At 39.1% G+C, this 23051-nt stretch overlaps 1 protein-coding gene across 5 annotated transcripts in view; it reads left to right on the forward strand.

Moving 5' to 3' along the window:
- PARD3 (par-3 family cell polarity regulator) overlaps positions 1 to 23051 on the forward strand; it is a 542078-nt gene that overhangs the window by 359362 nt on the left and 159665 nt on the right. For 4 of the 5 annotated variants that reach the window (XM_053359113.1, XM_053359112.1, XM_053359111.1 and 1 more), the window contains exons 16-19: positions 6154 to 6343; positions 11237 to 11385; positions 14446 to 14490; positions 21520 to 21747. In XM_053359113.1, the coding sequence (XP_053215088.1) occupies positions 6154 to 6343; positions 11237 to 11385; positions 14446 to 14490; positions 21520 to 21747 (612 nt within the window). The remainder of the gene's footprint in view (positions 1 to 6153; positions 6344 to 11236; positions 11386 to 14445; positions 14491 to 21519; positions 21748 to 23051) is intronic. The other variant, XM_053359110.1, reaches the window with a different exon arrangement.

The raw sequence follows: 23051 nt of genomic DNA on the forward strand, positions 1-23051 counted from the left end.
GCAGCAGGGATATGGGCTAACCTTCATTCCTTCTTAAAGCCATATGAAATGTGCCATTAGTTTTCTGTGGATGAATTCAGTGTTTCTTAATCACTTTCCCACATGGAATGTATTCATTAGCAACAAGCCAAATGGAGAAGATGCTTCTTAAAAGTGCTTGAGTTTATTAAGGCCCGGCAAGTTTTGAAAATACAAATTTCCTTCTTTGTGGCCGATCTGAAAGACTAAGCTTCTCTAGGTCATTTTTGAATCAATTTCCCAGTGTATTTATTAGAGCAACTGATTATGGTGATGTGAGGGGTGCGGGGAGAGATCTGTATTTTTATTTACACACACACACACACACACACACACACACACACACACAAAACTTTATTGCGGTCCATAGACCCAAAATACACAGTACATTTTTTAAATTTACATTGTCACTGTTGTTTTAATTTCATTTTTACATTATTCCCTTGTATTTATGGATGCATATTTGTACTTACCTTCACACTGATTTGAAGCCACTTTGTGTCCTTCCTAAAAGAGGCTCCTGGGAGGCCGGAGGAACATTGCTGGAACAACTCTTGGGTTGGAGCAACTGGTTAAAATGTTTTAAACGGTTCTAATTTCGGTTCCTGTTTTGTTTTTGTTGGGTTGATGTTGGTTAAATGTTTAGTTGGAGTTGGAGGTTGTTTTAATTTGGGTATAACTGTAAACTGTTTATTATTGTTATTATTGGTTTTTGTTGATTTATTGGTTTGTTTGTTGCTTGTATAAAATACTTTGTTTTGTAATGTTTGATGCTTTGTTGTGTTTTTATATATGTTGTAAGCTGCCCAGAGTGGCTGGGAAAACCCAGCAAGATGGGCAGGATATAATTTTTTTTTTAAAAAAATAAATTATTATTTTCTCCCAAGTTTAAAACTGTCAGGGCTTTTTAGGAAAACATTGGGACCTAGGGAAGACAGGGGCCCTCTGCATTCTTTAGGTTTGTGTAATACATTTATATCCCACTGTTCTTATTTATGGCATGCAAGGAAACAGATATAGGGTTCTTAAGTACTCTTCAATCCAAACTCCAAACAAGAGTCAAGATTGATATATCATGTCTTCAGGTAAGAACTTGGAAGCACAGAATTCTAGGCTTATTCATGGAATCATTGTATCAGTCTCTTCGTCTGCATGGAGCTCCGAATGCAAGTAAAATAGCTTGTAGCAGTTTCCTGCCTTGGATGCTTTTGTTCTCACATCACAAGCAGCCAGTCAGCCTGGTGCTAGGTTAACAGGGAAATTATATCAGGGCAAGGCTGAGAAGTCTCGTGGCTGCGTCCTTTTTCCATTCAAAGTTGCTTGCTCCCTGCCTGCTAGTTTGGTGGTGGTAACACTGTTATAAACCTGCTTGGAGAAATTCTTGGGTGTACAGTGTGGGCCCAGAGCATCCCTAAAACTAATTTGTTGATTAGATTTCTAACCTGCCCTTCACCATAAATGCTCAGGGCAGGGTTATAACAATATAACATGTCTTGATGTTACAACCCTAAGGCAAGGCTAGAGAACCTGTGACCCTCCAGATGTTACTGGAGTGCAACTCTCCTCATCACTGACATTTGATCATAGTGATGAGAGCTGGAATCCAACAGCATCTGAAGGGCCCCATGTTCCTTTTCTTCCCCCCAAGTCCTACATTTAGACTTGCTTCGATGGAGAATGTAGGCTATATTGGATTTATCCTTGCAAGGTGCTACAGGTGTCAGATTGCACATAGGATTATGGGACAATACAACGTACATTTTATTTTGGTAAAAATTCTGGAACAAAGAACCTACAAAGCTGCCTTATGCTGAGTCAGATCCTTGGTCCATATGTCTCAGTATTGCCCCCACAGTTTTGGCAGTGGTTCTGCAGGATTTCAGACCAGGATATGTTTGGGATTGAACATGGGGCCTTCTGCTAACAAAGGAGATGTTCTAGCACTAAGCCTTTCCCCAAGAAGCAATGGCCGAGTCACATTGTTTGAAGCATAACACCTAGCAGTTGCCCACATCTGCATCAAACCTTAAGTGAAACACATAGATTCACGGTTAGAGATGTAGACACCTCAGATATGATATCTCCATGTTTTCTTGGGCTGCTACACTATAGTCCTGAAAAAGGACTATATATGAGTGTCCCTGATTTTTATTTTATTTTATTTTTGATGGAGGGAACCTAGGAGTTTGCTTTGTTCCTTGGAATCCTCCTAGCAGTTTTGTGAACAAATATGCCTTACCTATCTGAAGGCTCTGAGCAGTGGTAATCAATGTGAATGACCAAGGTTGGTATCCGATGTCCTTGTTCTATTAGTGGAAGGATTTATGCCTTCATGGGGGGGCAGAATTATTCCTGCTACCTTCATGCATGTTCCATATCCTCCCCCAAGTTACTCTGATGGGCTTGAGGGAAAACACTGAAAACTGGGGAAGGGGACATCTGAGAGGGGAGAAAGTTCTGTTCTGGAAGCATAAATCCTTTCATCAATGGAACAAGTTACTTAGCACAACGTTGGATGCAATCTCATAAATTATTTAACAGATTGGCATGATGCTTCATAGGCTCTACAGGTATAACATAATCCTAGAACATTTCCTTGCACAATAATGAAGGAGTGCTACCTAAGCTGTAACTGTAGAATGATTTCTTCTCTGTAGCAATCCCTCTGATGTTTTCAGAAAGTAAGGATTTCCCCCTAATTATAGAATTCCTTGCTGGATTTGTGTTTCATACTCCTACGTTAATAAGTACATTTTTTTGAAAAAACAAGCCCCAAAGCATTTGGTATTGCCACATGCCGAAACTTGCATCGATATCTTTTTACCAACTGAATCACAGTAGTGTAAATTTGCCAGCTATTTTCCAAATTTCTGCAATAACTGAGCTTGTAAAGAACAATGACATAAACAAATATGGAAAATGGATTGAAAAGTTTCACCCAACCAATTCAAGGTTGAGGGTGTAGTTAAGACAGCATTTAGTGGTTCAGTGTGTTTAATTTTAGGATCATTTAAGTGAACTGTAGTAATTCGATTTCAAGTTTAATCAATACACGTGGATTGTATAACTCTGCTCTTGCAAGAAGTCTCAAATATTTTTTGAAGGGTGCATTTCTTGACACTGCTTCTATATTAATGAACAGTTTTGCAAAGCTTATGTTGCTTTAAATTGTGGTATCAAATGAAAATCACTACATCTTGCCACTGTGTTAGGCTGAATGTTGGACTACTTTATGTTTAACTGATTTCTATCCTGCCTTTAAATACAAATACAGTATAAATGCTACATTCTGGATTAGCTTAGACAACAATTAGATAAAGATACCCTCTTAATCCATATTAGATGGAACAACCAATGCACAGGTACCATAATAACTACTAGTCGAGCCAAAATACAGGCATATAGCAGAGACCACCGGTCCCACTTGCCAATATGTATTTATAGAAAGCGGCTGTATGTTGAGGTCTTGCAAGGTCATTTCCTTCTTACAGGAATTATATGTTGTTATTTAGTTGGATAGTTTTCCCCACCACTTTACGCAGACAAGGTCCATGGGAAATTGCATTGCCGGAAGAGCCTATGAGAGTTCAGTCAACTTTAGCTTTGTTTTTAATCCTTTGTATGACGTGGCCCTTCATGGATCCTCAGTGTAAGGAGACCACACAACCAGCAGTCATGGTGGGGGGGAGGAATCCCCCTCTTATGTACCAAGTGCATCATTATACCAAACAGGGTCGCTGTTCTTGTTATGTTGCCTGTCTATGCCCATAGCTGATTTTCTTTTTATTCTTGTAACGCAGAGAATTGCCTTATTGACATATGAGGTTTCCATGTATTATTGGTTTTCTAGTCCACTTTGCTCAGAGTAGTACAGTAGCACTCCAGAGTTTTAAGGAGAGGTCTTTCCCAATTATGGTACACCTCAGCTGAAGATGCTCGTGACTGGGATCTCCCTTATCCAGCACATGGCTATACCAAGTTATTGCTCATCTACAATATAGAATCAGAGATGTCAAAGGTCACCCGCTTGACCTTTGTAGGCAATCCATTGCTACAGCAACCCTGATTGGTGGCATTTGCTTAAAAATCTTGTAACAAATGAGGATCTATTCTATTGTCGAACATCTTGTATGATCAGGATTTTTTGCCTAATGCAGGGATAGGGAATTTAGCCCCTCTTAGACTACAATTCCCATTATCCTTAATTGTTGGCCATGATGGCTGGGGTCAACTGGAGCTGTAGTTGCATATGTAACCAATGTACTCCATCATCTATTTGAAGATGAAAGTCATATAGCATCTTAATTATATCTTCTGCAAGTTAGACATACCCAGCTCAGAACTTTGTTTTTCAAATCTCCTCTGGACACATTCCAGTTTGTTAATATCCTTCTTAAACTGCTGTGGTGTCCAGCAAAGGACGCGGTACTCCAGATGAAGTCTGAACAAAACAGAATAGAGTAGTACCATTACTTCTCATGGTCTTTGCACTGTTGATGCAGCATGTTACTAGTTAGAAATAATAGCCTTTTTTTTTCATTGGTGCATTGTATCTGGCATAAATCTGAAGGGTCATCTGCTTCTCTCTCCCATTCCTCTCCCACACAGCTGCAGTAAAATAAATGTATTTATTTTTACATTTCAGTGCAACTACTAAAATGTCATCATTCATTCTTGCTGAAATATTAAGAAGTGCAGAGAAAACTTAGACATGCCACTGAATTGCTTTTGCCTCTCAACCTTGGAGGCTTCATCTAAAAAGTGCCATAAGGTTATACTGTTTCGCATTCAGCTCTTTGGAGACATTATTAGTCACAGAGTTAACAATCTTGTAGGCATTATGTTTGGAGAGGAGTGCATTACTAGGCTCAACATTAACCTGTCCATCAAAGAAGCTTTTGCTGGGCAAAGAATTAGCTGCTATGCAAACTTGAACACATTCATTTCAGTTTGACAATGATGGGTCTACGTGTAGTAGAGTTCTTTTTCGTCTAACTTTCCCTGCCTCCCTCCACCCCCCAAAAAAAACTTTTAAAAAGAATTGGATCTCTCTCTGACTCTATTTTTAAGTTGTTCATTTCTCACAGCTGAAATGACCAGGGCTAGCAATGTTATTCTTTGAATTAATATATATGGAATGAATACAGATGATGCTTTTCCATATAGACACCATGCCCTACAGAGATGGAAGTCTATAGAACAGGGATGGAAAACCTTTTGACCTCCATATGTTGTTAGACTCCAGTTGTCGTGTGCCCCACCCAGCAGTGTCCAATGGTTAAGAATAGTGTGAGTCTTATATGGTCCCCTGGAGGGTATATATATTTCTCATCCATTTCCATAAAGTAAAACAGAACCTCGTCCTTTGCCTCTTCACATGGCATGCACAGTCACTCAACATACCAAGCCATTATGCAGAATATGATGTCTGTGCCTCACATATTAATATCTAGCTCCTCCCCCATCTCTGTTTAGTTCATCTCTGTAAAGGTAAATGTAAAGGTACCCCTGACCATTAAGTCCACTCGCGGACAACTCTGGGTTTGCGCATTCATCTCACTCTTTAGGCCGAGGGAGCAGGCGTATGTCCACAGACAGCTTCTGGGTCATGTGGCCAGCATGACTAAGCCGCTTCTGTCAAAACCAGAGCAGCACACAGAAACGCCGTTTACCTTCCCGCCAGAATGGTACTTATCTACTTGCACTTTGATGTGCTAGGTGGGCAGGAGCTGGGACTGAACACTAGTTGCACTCAAATGTGTTGTAGCATGCAGACTTAGAGACTGAGTTACAAATGAGGAAGTCCCTAGTTCAGTTTTTTTCTCTGACATGAATTCACTAGGTGGCCTTATGAAAACTTTTTTTCTCTCTGTAAGTTCCAACCCTCCCACCACTACCAATCTTTAATAAGGGATCAAGAGACTGTATTTCTGTCATTTTGTTCTGTGTTGTGGTAAGGTTGTTGATGAAGTAGTCTGCAACCTGTGAAGACTTACAACAGTATAAATAGGTTCCTTTTGAAGATGCCTTATGGCTCTTGGTTTGTAAATTGCTTTGTAAATTGTGACAAATAGCATAGTGTTTGTGTTGAGTGCTCGGTATGTTTAGTTCTCTTCCGCTTCCCATTTTGTGCAGGTAAATACCAGCTATCTCCGACAGTCAACATGCCGCAGGATGACATGGTCATTATAGAAGATGATAGATTACCAGTACTACCTCCACATCTCTCAGACCAATCATCTTCCAGTTCCCATGATGATGTGGGCTTTGCAACAGTAGATGGTGGAGCCTGGAGCAAACCAACAATTAATGAGTCAACAGAATGGTAAGGCTCATGTCCACACAAACCATTACTTCTACTTATCAACAGTTCATGTGCTTTTCACACCTGCATTTTTCAACACAGAGAGGAGCAGAATTATAGGCTTATCTTCGAAAGAAGACTTCCCAGCCCTCTTTCTGAGTTGCTTGTTCCTATCTAGGAAGCAGAGCAGAAGAGAATTATGAGAAGGTTTCACTTGGCCAAGGTTTAAGTTACTGCTCAATTGTATCTGGGCTGCCAAAGATGCTTGTGTATCTTGAACCGCAGCCCCCCCCTTACTGCATAGCAATATACTTCTGAAAGTGAGGAGCATTGTAAAAGCGGTTAGTGGCATCCACAAACAGAGATCTACTTTGGAAGTCCTTCTTCAGGTATCCTCTACCTTTGGGTGCTAAGGAGTGGTTAAGAGAGAGAGCTCATTTTCTGTGATAACCTCAAAACTTCAATTACTTTCATTTTGCTACATAGTGATGTTCTACATGGATTTTTAGATGGGCTGTTTTTCATTATTATTAAACATTTCTTAGTTTACAAAAATACGTGTGATGTCTCTTTTTCAAGTTGTGTTTTCTACAGATCAGTTTCATTTGTTGTGATACATTAGTGTAGCATGCATTCTCCACCTCAAAATATCTGCAAATCTGGGGACTATGATTATCAAGTTGCACTGATACACATTGTGTGTATATATCAGGGGCTGGGGGGGGTAGGTGTTACTTTGGCTTTGGGTTGTTTACTGTCTTCTGCAGGATAAATATTGCATAATTTTTGTGTAGTGCTATCTGTACTAATCCAAGAGAATGACATTAATTTGTAAGCCTTGTAATTATGTTCAGCAATAAGCAAAATAAAAGACCTCTCTGTAGAACCCCCTGCTAGGGTGGTGGCAATAATTAACACAAGCAGGTTGAAGTATGAGAATTTTTCTGAGTCCCACACTCTCCTGGGTATAGTATAACTGTGTCAGCAATATCTTAATAAGAATTAGCACCAGCAAGTATCTCTTTGTTTGGATTTGCATAAGTCAGCTATTTATTATCTATATCTATATCAGTGTGGATTAGTATTAAGTGGCATTTTCTCATACCCCGTCTAAAGAAATGGTTTATTTGCTGTCTTAAAAGCAGCTTCTTTATTTTGGTCTTTTGCTGATGACTTTTGTTTTTTCCTTCTGAATGTTGAACCTGTCCATTTGAAAGAGGCACAACTGCAATTTCAATCCTGCAAACACCCATCATTGTATTCACATGGGAAATACATTAAAAGCTAAAAAATTGTGATGGGGTTGGGGGGTCGGATCACGAAAAGCATGCAAAATTGCATGTAATAGATTATATTAGCATGGATTTTTCCACTTGAGTATGGCAAGAAAACCTCAGCAGAATGTAAACAAACACACACATCTTTGACATTTAGGAATGCAGAATATTTTCCTGCTCACACATTTCCCTGACACAGGAAGAAAGAGTGAAGCGCTATTAGCTGTCATTAAATTTCTTATGGAACCACCTTTAATGCCTTTTCTCTCAGAGGCAGAGATGCAATTATGAAAAGGGGCAGATCAGTTTGGAGTCTTACTTGTGTTGATTGCATTATATTTGTTAAAAAATAAACCCAGTGAAATTAAATAAACAGCAGTTGAGTGGATTTTTGTATTAATTTCCTGCTGCTAATGGACAAAGGAAGGCTTGTAAAACAAAGGTGTATTCTGTGAGTTTGCTGCAAGGCACCAAGGGGTGAAGTTAAGAATATGGATGAAGGGTTATCCAAACAAGAATGGCAGCTGTTCTGAATCACAGCACAAAATGTAAGCTTTTTCCAGCCTGACAATATCTCCCTAATCCTTGATGAAAATGTTATGAAAACAAAGGGACAATGAGACAGGATTAATAAGTGGAATTTTAATAACATTGAGGGTCACAATACGGTTACATTCTTTAAAGAGTCAACTGTTGTTCCAGAAGCTTTAGTTGTTATAATACGCTTTGCTGCTTGTTGGTTTTATAAATTACAATAATAATAGACAGAAAGTGACTTTAGCATCAATTTGAAATATTAAGAACCACTATTTGGCATTTTTACTTAACTATACTCACTGACTTTTGTGCTTTTTTAGTTCCTGCAACAAACCTCTGTTCAAATTGTTACCATTTGAGGTGTGTTTTGCTTGATAAAATACACTACTCATCAGTTGTGTAATACATTTTCACTGTATCCTGGGCATAAAATTCATTGTGTAACAACTGTGATAAACAAAGCACTGAATATTTTATTAGCTTTAGAAATAGATAACTAAATAATTATTTATAAAGTCCAAATTACTTTGCATAGTGGAAGCAGTTTCACTGTACCGCTGTGTAATAAAGTGGCTGCCAACCTTTTGGGTCTGATGGCACATTGGAAATTTTGAAAAGGTGCTGCTTTCAAGGGTGTAGCCTAACTCAAAAAAGCTGCCACCATGAGGGTGCCCTAACACAAAATGGTCTCAGCATCGCCTCCAAGAGAGCAGAAAAAAGAACATAATATGGTTCAAATATGGAAAAATCTATTGGTTTTGCTTGTTAACATTTTTTAAAAAAACTTTTTATTTTGCAGATACTGCTAAATCTTGGTTGTTACATTGTTTTTTTCTGGTGTGTTGCTGTAGATTATAGCTAGAAAATAAAAGATGATTGAATCCAGGAGTAATTATTAATTACGCATGCATAGTCACAAATAAAAGACCTGGGAGGCTGCCAAGTTTGTTTTTTAACTATCTCAGCAGCAGATATGATTGAATAATTAAAAACACAACCTTTGTCCAGTCACTCTCTCTAAGCCCAGCCTGTTGAACTCATCACATAGGGTGGCTGTGAGGATTTTAAAAAAAGCAATGGCACAGACCCCTATAAGCCATCCTGAGCAATATGGAGGAAGGGTGGGATGGGAATTTGATAATAAGCAAACCAACCATATTTATATCCCACTTTTTCCTCTCACGACCATATATGGGGGTTTTTACAAACCCATTTTTATTTTGCTGGTGGATAGACTTGTCCAAGGCTCCTCCAGCAAACCAAATACTGTAGGTCTCTTGATACCAATTATTCCTTCATTTGTTCCACTTCCTCTTTGGCCACAGTTCCATGAAGAGTGCAATGGATGCTGCATTTGATTATTGTGTTTCACCTACCTATTTAGAAGGGGAGAAAATTAATTTTAAACCTATATCTGATTAAGACAAACAGCTTTGGCAAGATGACTACATGAGCGTGATCTCGTCCTTGTGCTGCATGCTAATGTAGAGTAATGATTTAGGAGAGAAGAACACAAAGTTACATACACACATACGTACGTACATACATACATACATATATCATTTTATTTGTATGCCATCTTTCCATAGTTAAAGCCATGCTAAAGGTGGCTGACAACATGAAAAAAATACATAATTATAAATACAACAACAGTAAGGTAAAGGTAAAGGGACCCCTGACCATTAGGTCCAGTCATGGCTGACTCTGGGGTTGCGGTGCTCATCTCGCCTTATTGGCCGAGGGAGCCGGCGTACAGCTTCCGGGTCATGTGGCCAGCATGACTAAGCCGCTTCTGGCGAACCAGAGCAGCGCACGGAAATGCCGTTTACCTTCCCGCCGGAGTGGTACCTATTTATCTACTTGCACTTTGACGTGCTTTTGAACTGCTAGGTTGGCAGGAGCAGGGACTGAGCAACGGGAGCTCACCCCGTTGCGGGGATTCGAACCACTGACCTTCTGATTGGCAAGCCCTAGGCTCAGTGGTTTAGACCGCAGCGCCACCCGCATCCCATAACAACAGTATTCATCATCAATAAATAAAACACAACCAAAATGCAGAACAGTAATCACAGTAAGGTCTGAAAATATCAAAAATTTATATCGATAACAGCAACAACTCCCAGCCCAACAAAAAAACAAAACTCCTAAACAATTCTCCAACCCAAGAATTTGTTCAGCAGCCTCAGCTTTTGGAGCTAGATTAGTCAGGGCAGCACCCTCTCATGTCAGATGGGAAAAGGCCTGCAAGGCAGGGAGCAGGTCTTCCAGGAATCAAAACCATGATCACCCCACACCAGCAGTGGCAATTCCCACAGCACCGGACCATTGCTGCTTTATAACATGATCCATTCACATGGTTCCTGGTTGCAAAAATTACTACTGCATTGCTGGAACCAGAAAAAGAGAAAGGGGCAAAACATTAAATCAGAAATAGACTCCCATCTGCCCAGCCAGTATGGCCAGTGGTTAGGAATGATGGGACAATGCTATCCCCCACTGTTAAAAAAAAAGAGAGAGATGCTTTTGTTTGTGTAATATGCCCTTTGAATTTTGACTTATTCACTGTCCTAGTAACTTGTTGCAGTGTTTCATTTATTATGTTTTATCAGACTATAGATATATTGTGCATATTGCACATAATAAAATCTCATTTTCCCCCTCTGGGTCCCAGCAATGTGGGCGTTCCTCTCTCTCTTTCTTTTCATCTTTTGTACATTCCACACCTTTCTTTTCTGCTCCTTGGGAGCAGCCCTTGTGGGTGTGATATTTACACTGCAATGATGCACATGAAGCAGGCCATTCACATGAATCTTCCAGAGTTACGTACATAGTTATTTATTTCCACAGCATGAATGCCCCTGTGGAAACTTGGACCACATAGTGTGGAGGATGCTTCAAGTAGATTTCCCAGCTGTTCTTTCCATAGAATCCCATTGCAAATATGCTTGTCACTTGATTATTATTTTTTTAATGATATGGAACATTATAAGTTGCCATTTTTCAAAAATTGTTGCTGGCTCATATTTTACGTAAACATTTTATTAGACAACTATGATAGGTGTGTGCTTTGTATGCTTTAATTTCCCCCTTTCCCTTACAGCACTCTGAGTCCAGATGTTGATCCAGCGCTTGCCTTCCAGCGAGAGGGTTTTGGACGCCAGAGCATGTCAGAAAAGCGCACTAAGCAATTTTCAGATGCCAGCCAGTTGGACTTTGTTAAAACACGGAAATCCAAAAGCATGGACTTAGGTATTAAATTTTGACTTCTTTTTTTTTACCCCTCCCCCCGTGTTGTATTTCAACATGTTTCTTCAGGTTGCAATTATACTGTTTGTTTTTCGTGTTGCAGTTATATTATTTGTTATGCCAAACATTTGATTTGTCCGTGCAGCTGGATTCAATATGTGGCATGAAGAAGTCTTAATATGGTCTGATCCAAGAGCATTATGTGTGTCTATGCAATTTAAATGTTTATATATTTCAAACATTATGCTTATGCAGATGCATGTTATATACAATGGTTCAGGATACGTGAATGTGTGAGTGCATATGATGAGGTACTTTTCAGGAGACAAAAAGCCAAATAATTCAAGTTTGCATTTTAAAATAATTCCTAAACAACTAACGTCTGTTCAGTTTTGGCACTGATAAGGCCTTGTACTTAGGAATGATTGTAACATAACTCCAACCTGAAACGTCAGCTCCTGCAATTGGCAAACAATATAAAGCCTCCGGATTTTCCAGGCCTAGGGATCTGGTCAATGGGATCTGGTCCAGTGCACTCTGGACTCCATTTCATGGTCTAGCCTAAGTCCTGGTTCCACGACAAGGTCTCAGATCCATATTCAAACATCAGTGGGGCTTTGAGTTGTAGAAAGAAAAGAAAAGAAAGAAAACTTGTCCGGTTTGGCATCCTCAAACTGATCTTGATTACTCCAGAAAAAAGCAATGTGTAGGATTGCATCCTGAGGGGCATCATATAACGATATTTTTTTACACTGACAAATTCAAGATCAGTAGGCATGGTAGTCTGCTTCAGCAGTAACAATGAAGAGCCTTATGGCCTTTTAAAGACTAAAGAATTTATTGTGATGCAAGTTTTCTGAGCCAGAGTTCATTTCCTCAACAGCATGAAGTGGCACATAAGTGGACTGATATTAAAACCATGGAAACTGGAAGGGGGGGGGGAATTCAGAAAGCCAAAAATGCCAAGACATGAAAGATGCAGTAGCTGGTTTGTCAAATTACTATGCAGAGCACAATTAAATATAATATTCAGTTGGGTGAAGACAAGAATGGCTATGATCCATTCCTGACTAGAGGGCCCTCATGATGAATAGGCCTAGTAAGGTGAGTAGTGTAAGTGCATACCTAAAGACTGTGTTCAATGAATTTGACCACCCCATCAACCTATACGTGGATCATGCCATGTGGCCAGTTGGCTCCACCGTGCAATTATGTATACAAACACCAACTTACCAAGAAAACAGTATACATGCTTATATGCATGTTCAGCTGTCACCCAGAGCACGATCCACTGTCAGCAGCCAAGATCAACCATTGTTTTTTGCTCTGATCCTTCAGAAAGGAATGGACACCTGCAGGATTTACCTTGAGCATTTTGTAAACTATAATGCCCACCTAGAGAATTGAATAGATACGCTGACAAGGTCAGATAAGGTGTTCAGGAGTTACTTACTACAAGACATATTTTCCAAAGTGCTGACAAAGTGCCAGTCAATACAGGAGACAATGGCAGAGGTGTCAGTTGCTATGCAGATGACAAATTAATATACGATCCAATCAGAGTAGATTCTCATCTAGTGGTTGCTAGTGTTGGGTAGTATAAATAAACACGTAAAGAGAGATTATTAGTTTCTGTAGTGAGGTAGCCATTCCCAGTCTCCTTTGAGATCTAAGTTTGCAAATGTCAGATGTTGCAGGAATTACAACATTGGCCAATATGGAGACTGTGGCTTGTATCCATTTCATTCACTGATGTTAAGGAGCTGTTTCAGTTTGTAGTCTGTAAGCAAGTATGGGTCCTGTGGGGATGTTGTGTGTTTGTACTCCCTCTGCTGGACCTGTTATGTGTCTTATGACTACCTGGCCAATCTGCTTCTTATTTTATTTATTTTAGTAAGATTTATAGACTGCTTAATCACTAAGTTCTGAGGATATATGGAAAATATGTTTTCTGTGTGTGTGCGCGCGCGCGCGTGCACACACATGTGTGTGTATGAAATATATATTGTCATGTGCAGCTTCCAGTTTGTATCTGTCTAAGTTGGTGTTTATATGCATACTTTCACTGTATTGTCTAGAAAATAAACCTGCTGCATGGAATGGTCCTGACCAAAGATTTATGGTGTGGAAATTTCCCCTCACCCCAAATCCCTTCTCATGATATTTGTATATTTATCCACTTGTGCAATCACTTGATGAATTTGATGACCTTTTCATGGTGCCACAGTACTCTTCATTGTGGAAAGCTGAAATGCCGTGAGTGGTAAAATTTGATACGTAGCAACTCTCATTGAAGCACATGTTAATAGTAGCAAGATACCTGCTCTTTAGAAAATCAAAACAGGATACCATTTAATCAGTAATGGGATACATATGAACAGCATTATTTTCGTATTTAATCAGCAGTTGTGGGAATGGATCATGTAAGGAACTATATTCTAGAATCTGAGAACATTTTATAAATGCTCGCTTGTGGGTAGCATACAATAAAGTGCCATCCCCATTTTATTTGTATGATGTATGAATTGTCAGAAGGGTTAATATTTCTGTAAGTAAGGGAGTGCCATGAGCCTTGTAGTCCTGCAGGGATATTGTTAAATGAAGGCAAAGAAAATTTGTTTGTCCACCTTGCCCCCTGTTTAATTGTTATAATCATATTTCTCAAGCATTTCTAACCAAGCCTTTTATGGCTTTCTTTTAAGTAGAAGACATTTCAATGTATGCAAATACATATTGCTTTTAGAAGAGCCTACGAGGCTTTAAAAACTCAAATCACTGCATTCAGACATGTGTGGCAACTTGTCTCTGCTAGTTGTGTATGCTAGCATGTGAATAACATTGTTTTTGGCTGTGACATGGAAATGACTGACATAACGCATGATGGTTACTAGGTTTGTTGCCGGGCTTTATTTTGCCCCATCAAGATAGTCTGCATAACATTGCTTATTTGCATGAAGAATGATGTTTCCAGTGTCCTCTAACTTTAAAGAGAATATAAACAGTGGATGCATGTGGGATGTGGGCACTAACAGGGCTAACCGTTATACATTTACCTTTTAACAGTAGCTGACGAGACTAAGCTCAGTACAATGGATGACCAGAAAACAGGTAAGAATTGACTGTAGGGTGGTTGCCATAGAAACCTTGGTCAAAGCAGCTTACCACAATTACATAGCTGCCAATTACAGTGCATGGGAAAAATAATATTTCAATAGTTGCATGACTTTTTCTATTGTCACAAATAATTCAGATTATATGGAATATCCTAACGAATGTTCAGTATCATAGAAAAATAACAAGCGTGCAAAAATTACATGTAGATGAGTGAGTCTAGGAACTCAATCCTCAAAATGTAGTTGTTAAAAGACAATATTATTCCCTAGAGCTTTTCAACAATACGTTCTTTGGGCTACAGACTCAACAGAGGAAAATGCCGTTAGAAATCCTTGGTATTTATCTACAGGCGCTGATGATGCCAGACTTTGAAATTTGCTTTTAACTGCAAAGTTCCATCATCTTGGGTTACGTGCCTAAATGGAACTTCTGTCTTTGCAACAAGTAGGCAATCGCATAATGTGGAGGTGCCGTTTCATACTGTCCATATACTCTCCTAGTTGGATATTAGAACAAAAGACTCAAATAAAGAGATTCATGTGCTATAAGGCAAGCATTGCAGGCCTTTTGCTTTTTTCTGTAATGGTCATGATGCCAGCTTCCAAAGAATGAATTTATTACCAATTAAAATAATGCACTAGCTGCAATTATGAGCCTTTATAATTTATTAATGCAAGTTAGCTTTTGACCTTTGGAATGTTGTTTTAATTAGGGTAGATCTAGAGGACACGGTAACATTCCACACACAAAAACAGTAACATTACTTAGCTCTAATTAGGGACAATTCACCTTTTAGTCCTGAAAATATTACTTATTTCTAGCATGACTCATTGAATAGGGCGGCCCGTGTACACTGATTATTAATTTTTCTATAGATAATTGGCTCTCTGTTTAATCACATCGTGAGACATAAACAGTCAACTGGAAAGCGAGATTTAAAAGAACTGGTGGGATGGTAGCATTTGTAAAACAACTGGAGTAGCTTGTAGATCTTAATAAGCGAGAAGGCACAGCCTTGCAATAACTTGCATGCATATATTACATACTGAGATTAGTCTCGTTAAGTGGCATTTATCAATGCATGCAAAGTTTAGATGTGCTTCATTTTACATGACTGGTTGAGCTCTAAAGAGCTAGATTTATATTATTCAGCCCTGTGACTATTGCCTGAGCTGACAGGCATGAGTCAAAATGATGTGATGAAATGGTAATTTAACAAAAAATGAAATTTAGTTTTCTTACTTTTCGATCCTACACATTTTTGCTGCATTTATGCTGCAAAGCAGTTACAATGGCCCTGTTAATAGTTTAATATTCTAGTTTTATGACATTGAGCTTGTTTGTACATCTACCCTGAAAACTTAACATGAAAACAGCAAGTTTCTCTTTATAATTCATATTGTACAACACAGACTCCTGGGGTTTGTTTTGTTGTTGTTGTTTACCCACTGTGCTCACAAAACAAACAAACCCACCCACACATCCATGAGTTCTTACCAGCTTTTCTTTGTTTTGGCGTAGATTCATATTTTCACATCCCTCCAGTCTCATCTATTTTAAATCACCCAAAGAAACAGATTGATCAAACATTTGATCAAATCCTTCTTGATTTCCCCTGGTTTTGTATACTACCCTCTTACTTTGAGCAAGTCAAATCAGGTCCAAACCCCTTGGGTTCAGGATGTTAGCATTCTTTGAATAAGTCTTTGGCACAACCTGTTATAAGTGACCTGACCACTAAAAGGACACCTAATTTTTGGAATTATTTGTAAAAATGCAAAGCGTTCCATGTGGCAACCTCCGTTAACAGCCATGAAAACACACTTGGATTACAGGGCAATGACCCTTAGCCACAAACCATCTGAGCCAACCAAAATAAATATTTGGTTTTTTTACTTAATGCAGAGCAGATTTTTCATATAACCTGTTGTTTTCAGGTTATGAAAAACTGAGATGTTGAATGAATCCATGTTACCAGTTCAGACAAAGAAACATACCTTAGGTTATTAAAGGTAAATGTTTAATATGTGTGGTAAAACTGATACATATTCACTGAAATATATAAACTTCAAAACAGTGGAACATATGTATGTTGGTAGAATAAACTGGAACATATTTAAAACTACTAGTTGGGTTTTATTGTGTTGGCCTCAAATGGAAAGTAAGATTCTCACTAGGATAGAATCTATTATAATAGTTTTTTAAAAATTATTTTTCTTTATTCAGTTCACTTGGTTTGCCTCATCATTGTCAGTGTTTACAATTTGTTCCAAAGGTCAGAAGTCTATTCAGTAGCAATTGAGCATGGCTCATTTATTCAACCTTAGCATACAGTAACTATTATGGGCTATTTCCATATTCACCTTGTCATAATGCTAACAATAGCTCTCTGGGAACAAAAAGCCTTATTCAAACACACTATGTTCATTATAGCCATTCATCAGTGGGGGAGTTTTAATGATCTTTTCCAGTAATGGATGTAATTGCAGGTCTAGGTTTTAGGGTCTTGTCCCCCCCTGACAGGTCAAAATACTACCCCTTTATTATGTGGACTTATTCACTTATCAACACTGACTATCTAGTTTCACTGAAATTATTGGGACTGTACCAGTGAAATAGTGGAAAAAAGCTCAGATATCAAGAATCTGAAACGTTTGTTCCCAAACATCTGCTTGTTGCACTGATAAAATGTCCTTACGATGCTAATAAGACACCATAGCTAAAAATGATCTGTGATTAATGATTGTATAAATGCACTCAAGTCATTAACCTTAGAAGAAATGCATAGCTGGCCATAGCCAATTCTTAAGACTCCAGGGCTGATATGCTGATTTCGGCCAACTGGTGAGATATGTAGTTTTCCACATCACAAATTCCCCTTAAACCCTCTACCTGGGTTACATCCATCTGACTGTTGTTGATCCCAGCTAGGCACCATTTTGAAATATCTGTTTAACTGGAGTTTTGGAGCGCTTTGATTTAGTTTAACTGTGTTGAGCAATAGGCACATCTAATCTTGAACCTGAATAGAGGGGCACTTTTCTGTCCACTCCATCTGTTGGCCCACTGGTTTTCCTACGGCGAACCACAGTAAGCCAAGAACAAAGTTTATGAAAAGGACTACCATCTCCGGTTCAGACATAACTCTAAGCCAGGGATCAAGGTTTGTTTTCTCCAGTGGTAGCAGAAAGGACAAAGTGGCCCAGATAGCACATTCATGGTGATTGTTGTGAAAACAAGGCCATTATCTCAAAGCAATGTTAGCAGTTCAGAAAACTCTATTAAAATAGGAATTCAACCTGATTCTCTCAGTTTTAGCATTGTGATTATTATAAAGTGCACTCAACATTATGAATTATTGTTATTTGAGCCAGAACATTGTAGCTACGAATAACCTTATTCACATTAATTATATGTTATGCATTTTATGCTCATATTATTGGCAACATCATCACTATTAAGCATTCTCTAATTCAGTAATATATTTCAGAAGAAAAGAATGAGCCTGTGCTAACCTATTCAGATGAGGCATTGAATTAAAAAGGGACCTTTGTAATCAGGGATACAAAGTGAAACGGTGAATGTATGTGTTGTGAATTTCGAGAAGAAACGGTTGAAAGGCTGAATTTGACTCTGTTTGTTAGAGTATTCTGAACCATTGCAAGACTTGTGAACAATCTGTATGACTCCTGCCTGCTTCAGTGGGTTTTGTCTTGGGAGGCCTTTCCCAGGGGATTGTGCTCCTTTTCAAAAGCCCCTTAAGATGCAATCACATTCAATTTACTAGGGAAAAAAGTCCCAATCCTGAAAAAAGTTAGTCATCTTTTGAATCCCATTGAAACCAATGGCTTAACTTACAACACAATGTTATATTTGTCTGTGAAAGAGTAAGTCTACTTGACTTTAATTAGACTTATTCCCAAACAAGAGTATACAGGATTGCAGCCTTAGTTGTGTCTTCAACCAAGCCCTGAGTTTTGAGAACCCTTTCCTTGCAGTGAAGGTACCAGTGAAACTGAACTGTTAACACAGAAATTGGCTTTTATCATCGTGGTACATGTTCTGCTTATGTAGGGTTATTTCAGTCTTTCAGCGTCTGCAAACTGTCCACAGTTATGTTGATGGCCACCCAAGTTCAATAAATATCCTTACCATTTCTGCAATCCATTATTAGTTTTACAGTACTCTGGGAACATTAGGTCATATCCCATCACGCTTTTCCTTTGGGATAGTGCAACTTACATAAATATTGTTCTCACAGTGAGCCGTACTGGGTAGCAGGAAATGGGGCCTTTTCTTCAGGGTCCCTTATGAGCATAAATGGGTACGTAATGTAACTACTGTTTACAAAAGGAGCATGGAGCCACTTGGTAATTAGAAAAAGATTGATGTGCATTTCATTTAAAATATATATTGAAATGCTGAAACTGAGGGAACTTAAAGTTGCCACATAATAGGATAATGTTTTTACTCCCATTGGTTTAAGGAATAAATCTATTCAGCAGCTGCTTTATTCACGACTGCTTATCCTTTGCACTTTCAAAAAGTTCACCAACTTTTTTTGTGTCGCTGTCTCTCAGATTGAATTTGTGTAGACTTAAACGTTGAAAAATAAACCAATCATCAAACTAAATATGAGGGTTATATAACTGCAGTTAGCTGTATAGTTTTATATAACGATAGCTACGTTGATGTAAAATGCAGGGTAGTTACCTACAGTGAAGTTTTCTCTTAACACATTGACATATGAAATAGTCCTCTGGAAAAAATAATAATGTGCTATCTTCACACCAGACATTTCTTTGCAAGCATAGGCTAAGGATTGTTTATGCAGCTGGGAAGAACTGAACCTTCCTTTTCCTTTCTTGCTCATCCCACCAGCTGTCCTTTCTCTCCAGTTATACCCAGGTCTCTTCCCTTTCAAAAAATGGGGGACCTGTGGGATGGGAGGTATTTGGAGGAGGTGTGAATTCATTGTATTTATACTGATCTGTGACTCCACAGACACGTAGCTGTTTCCAAACAACTATTGGAACTGCTACATCAGCTCCCTCAGGCTCTGAATGCAGTGGTGAGCATGACTTAAGAATTGTATTGGGTTCCCTATAGGCAGTGAAGTCCGTTATAGCTGTTTCCCTGTTCTGTCATTCAGCAGTGAGTAATCCCTTAGTAAATTGCCTTGCAAGGCGGTGGAGCAGATGCAAGTCTGGCTCCATGCTCACTTTGGTTTGCAAATTGGGAACCAACTCACCTGCCCCCTCACCTCAGAGCCTTTTCTCCCTGGAACAAATTCTCCCATAAGCCCACCTAAGGACACCAGTGTTAACCACATTTGGAGCTCACCAGGATTTCCCTGGATGTGGTATCTGAAACCCACTTAGTTTTAAGATCCTGGTGTAAGGATCATCTAACTGTATAAAAGAGCTTATATCCCAATGGTTTCATATGTAACTCGGGAACCTGTAGAAAAACTGCTCCACAATTGCAGAATTGTCTTTGGTGAACATCTGCAAAGGACATGGAACAGCGGAAGCTGCCTTATACAGAGTGAGACCAGCGTCTCTCTGGGGTTACATGCTATTCCTTATTTCAGCTGCCTTTGGAACTGGGGGTTAGGTTAGCATGGGAAGAATATCAACACACCACAGCATGGTAAAGCTTGTGTTTTAATCTTCTGTTTTATCTTGTGAATTGCCCTTGAGATCTTGTCATGAAGGGTGGTATAAAAATATAAAGAAATAAAGAAATAAAACAGTGACCAATACATTTCCAGCAACACTCACTAAGTCAGCATTGGTCATGATAGCTGCTACATAGGGAAATTGCACTTGGCTAACCCCCAACCTCAACCAGTTGACCACAGGAGGGGGTTCTGCCAGTATTTGCATTTCAGGGAATGGTGTCACTTACTTAAGTTAGTAGTTTAGTTTAGTTTAGGCATAAATAACACTGACATAAAAATATTTCTAGAGAGTGAGTTTCCTTGCTTTGTTTAGAAACAGGGATTACCTTAGCATGGTAATAGCACCAATAATTCCTACAAAGTGTTTCATAGGAAATTTTGATGACAACCACTGATAAACCCAGGAGAAAAATTCAATTAGAATAGCATTTCAAAAGTTACATTTTATTGGACCAATCCCTTAAGTTTTCAGTGCAGTAGTTTGTCCATGAAGTTCACGGAAATGATTCATACACATGCTATTCAAAAAATATTTTGTTTATTTTTCCAATGAATAGAGAATTTTTCTTTTAGTTTACTAATGTTGTTGTGAGCTAATATTCTCTTTGCGAGTGTTTGTTGGAGATTATTAGTGCTTTTATCATGCTGGGGTAATCCCTGTTCCTAATCAAGGTTAAAAAATTTACATTACTTGCATTTAGTCCATAATAAGTGTTGACATGAGTTTTAATGTATTATAACCATATTAACTAATATGGGTTAATTAATCCAAAAGAAAAAAAAATCTATGTAGACAAGCTCTTGGGAACAGTGTAATATTTAAGTGCAGGTTATTAAAATTCACTCCATGAAAGAAGCTAGTGAGGCAGAATTTTCCCCAGATACTGTTCTGAGAATGCAGGCTAATTTTAGGTCAATAAAATCTCCTTAATGTTCATTATTTCCAGTATTTGCATAGGATTGTTTTTGCTGTTTTAAAAAACAAAATTAACTGGCTATGCCAATCAAGTATATAGTGCTGACATCTTTGTACTCTATTTTTTAACCAGCTTGGTAATTATTTTATTCTCATTAAAATGGTTGAAATAACAGTGATGACTTTAACTTCCCACCAGTTTGAAAAGTGGGATGTTACTAACCTTGTCAAATTCATTGTGTATGACTTGACACGCTCATTGCTCCAACCAACAAATCTGCCTAGAATTCCCTACAGAGTATAGAGATAATGTGAATAATGTTAAGCACATTCCCGTAGACTGTCGCTGTAGATGTGAATAATCAAGTGTGAGGGTCCTCCCTGCTAATCCTAATTATTTTTTTCTTTCTAAAAAAATATTAAGGTTCTCCAACCAGAGATGTAGGCCCCTCATTAGGCCTGAAGAAATCCAGTTCATTAGAAAGTTTGCAGACAGCAGTCGCTGAGGTAACTTTGAATGGTGACATTCCCTTCCACCGTCCACGGCCGCGGATAATAAGAGGGCGAGGGTGCAATGAGAGCTTCAGAGCTGCAATTGACAAATCGTATGATAAACCTGTTGCAGATGAGGATGATGAAGGCATGGAAACCTGTAAGTAAACTCTTCCATGTACACTGCTTTTAAAAATTACCTTTTAAAGATGTTTTCACTACTGATGGTTCTTCCAGTTAATTCCCCCCCCCCCATCTTCACCCTGCCTGCCCCTTTGATCACACCATGTCTTTTGTCAAGGTAGCTTCCTGTTAAGTTCTCTTTACTCCGCCAAGATTTTTGTTCACCACCTTAAAGCTCCCACCTGCTCTGACTCTGTCTTCTTTGTGCAAAATTTCCACAGTTCACTTAAAAGCGGTGTAGCCACAAAGTCAATTCACATTGGAAGCCTTCAAGTGAGTTCCTGTTCACAGTGTATAATAGATAATTCATCCTTCCTCCTCTAGCCAACACCTACTCATCTCAAGATTTCTTGCTTTCATTTCTCTTTCTCTCCCAACCATGTCCCCATGTGCTTGAAAAAGCCTTTCTCTCTGTCTCTGTTTTCTTCTGCCTGACTCCTTCCAAATTCTTCCACCCTTTGTAAAGCCTACTTTCAGCAACAACTTTGACCGTCTTTTACTTGGTCCACTCTGATGTCTTGGTCTCTCTCCCCCAACCCCCATCCCTGCTGCTCCATATCCTGGCTTTTATGTCATGTGCAATCTCTCTTGGATAGAGCACCATCTCTTCTGTGTTCTATATGGTGTGTAGCACGTTCTTGACACACTCCCATTACCTTTGCCTCAATTGAAATGGTTGCTTCTGCCTTGATGTCCATTTGGATCCATGTAAATACCTTTTGCGTCTCGAGGCCCCAAGACCCACCCCCAAAATAAAGACACACGGATACTTATATTAGTTTAAATTTTTGGGCAACAATTTTGGCCACAACTTTATTGAAATACAATCACGTGAGCGGTATTGGCTTAGGCATTGACTCCCCACTATAACTGGCTCCACCTCTCAGGATGATCATCAAATGGGTTAAACCAAACGAGGGAGCTAGGTCGATGAGGACCAACCAGCTCACCCCGGTGTTCCTGTGGTCCTGGCATGGCCCTAGCCCCTCAAGCAGACTTCGGACGAGATCCAGGACCCCCAGATTCCTTTAACGGAATACCCAGTTCCTAGAGGGGCAGGTGATGGCCAGTCCCCACAATCCAACTGAGCCAATGCCAATGCCTAGCTACCACCTTACAAGTTGTGGCAATTTGCTAAGGGGTAGGCGAAAACCAAATGGCTAAAGCCAATCTGCCAAATGGAAAAATTCCTACCCAGCCCCTGTTCCAAAACAGGCGACCCAAACCAAAGCAAGGCCAAGCGACTCTAACTAAACTAGGGAGGGTGGGCAGGTGTTCAAC

Source organism: Podarcis raffonei, chromosome 12 (assembly GCF_027172205.1).
Source record: "Podarcis raffonei isolate rPodRaf1 chromosome 12, rPodRaf1.pri, whole genome shotgun sequence".
Lineage (NCBI taxonomy): Eukaryota > Metazoa > Chordata > Lepidosauria > Squamata > Lacertidae > Podarcis > Podarcis raffonei.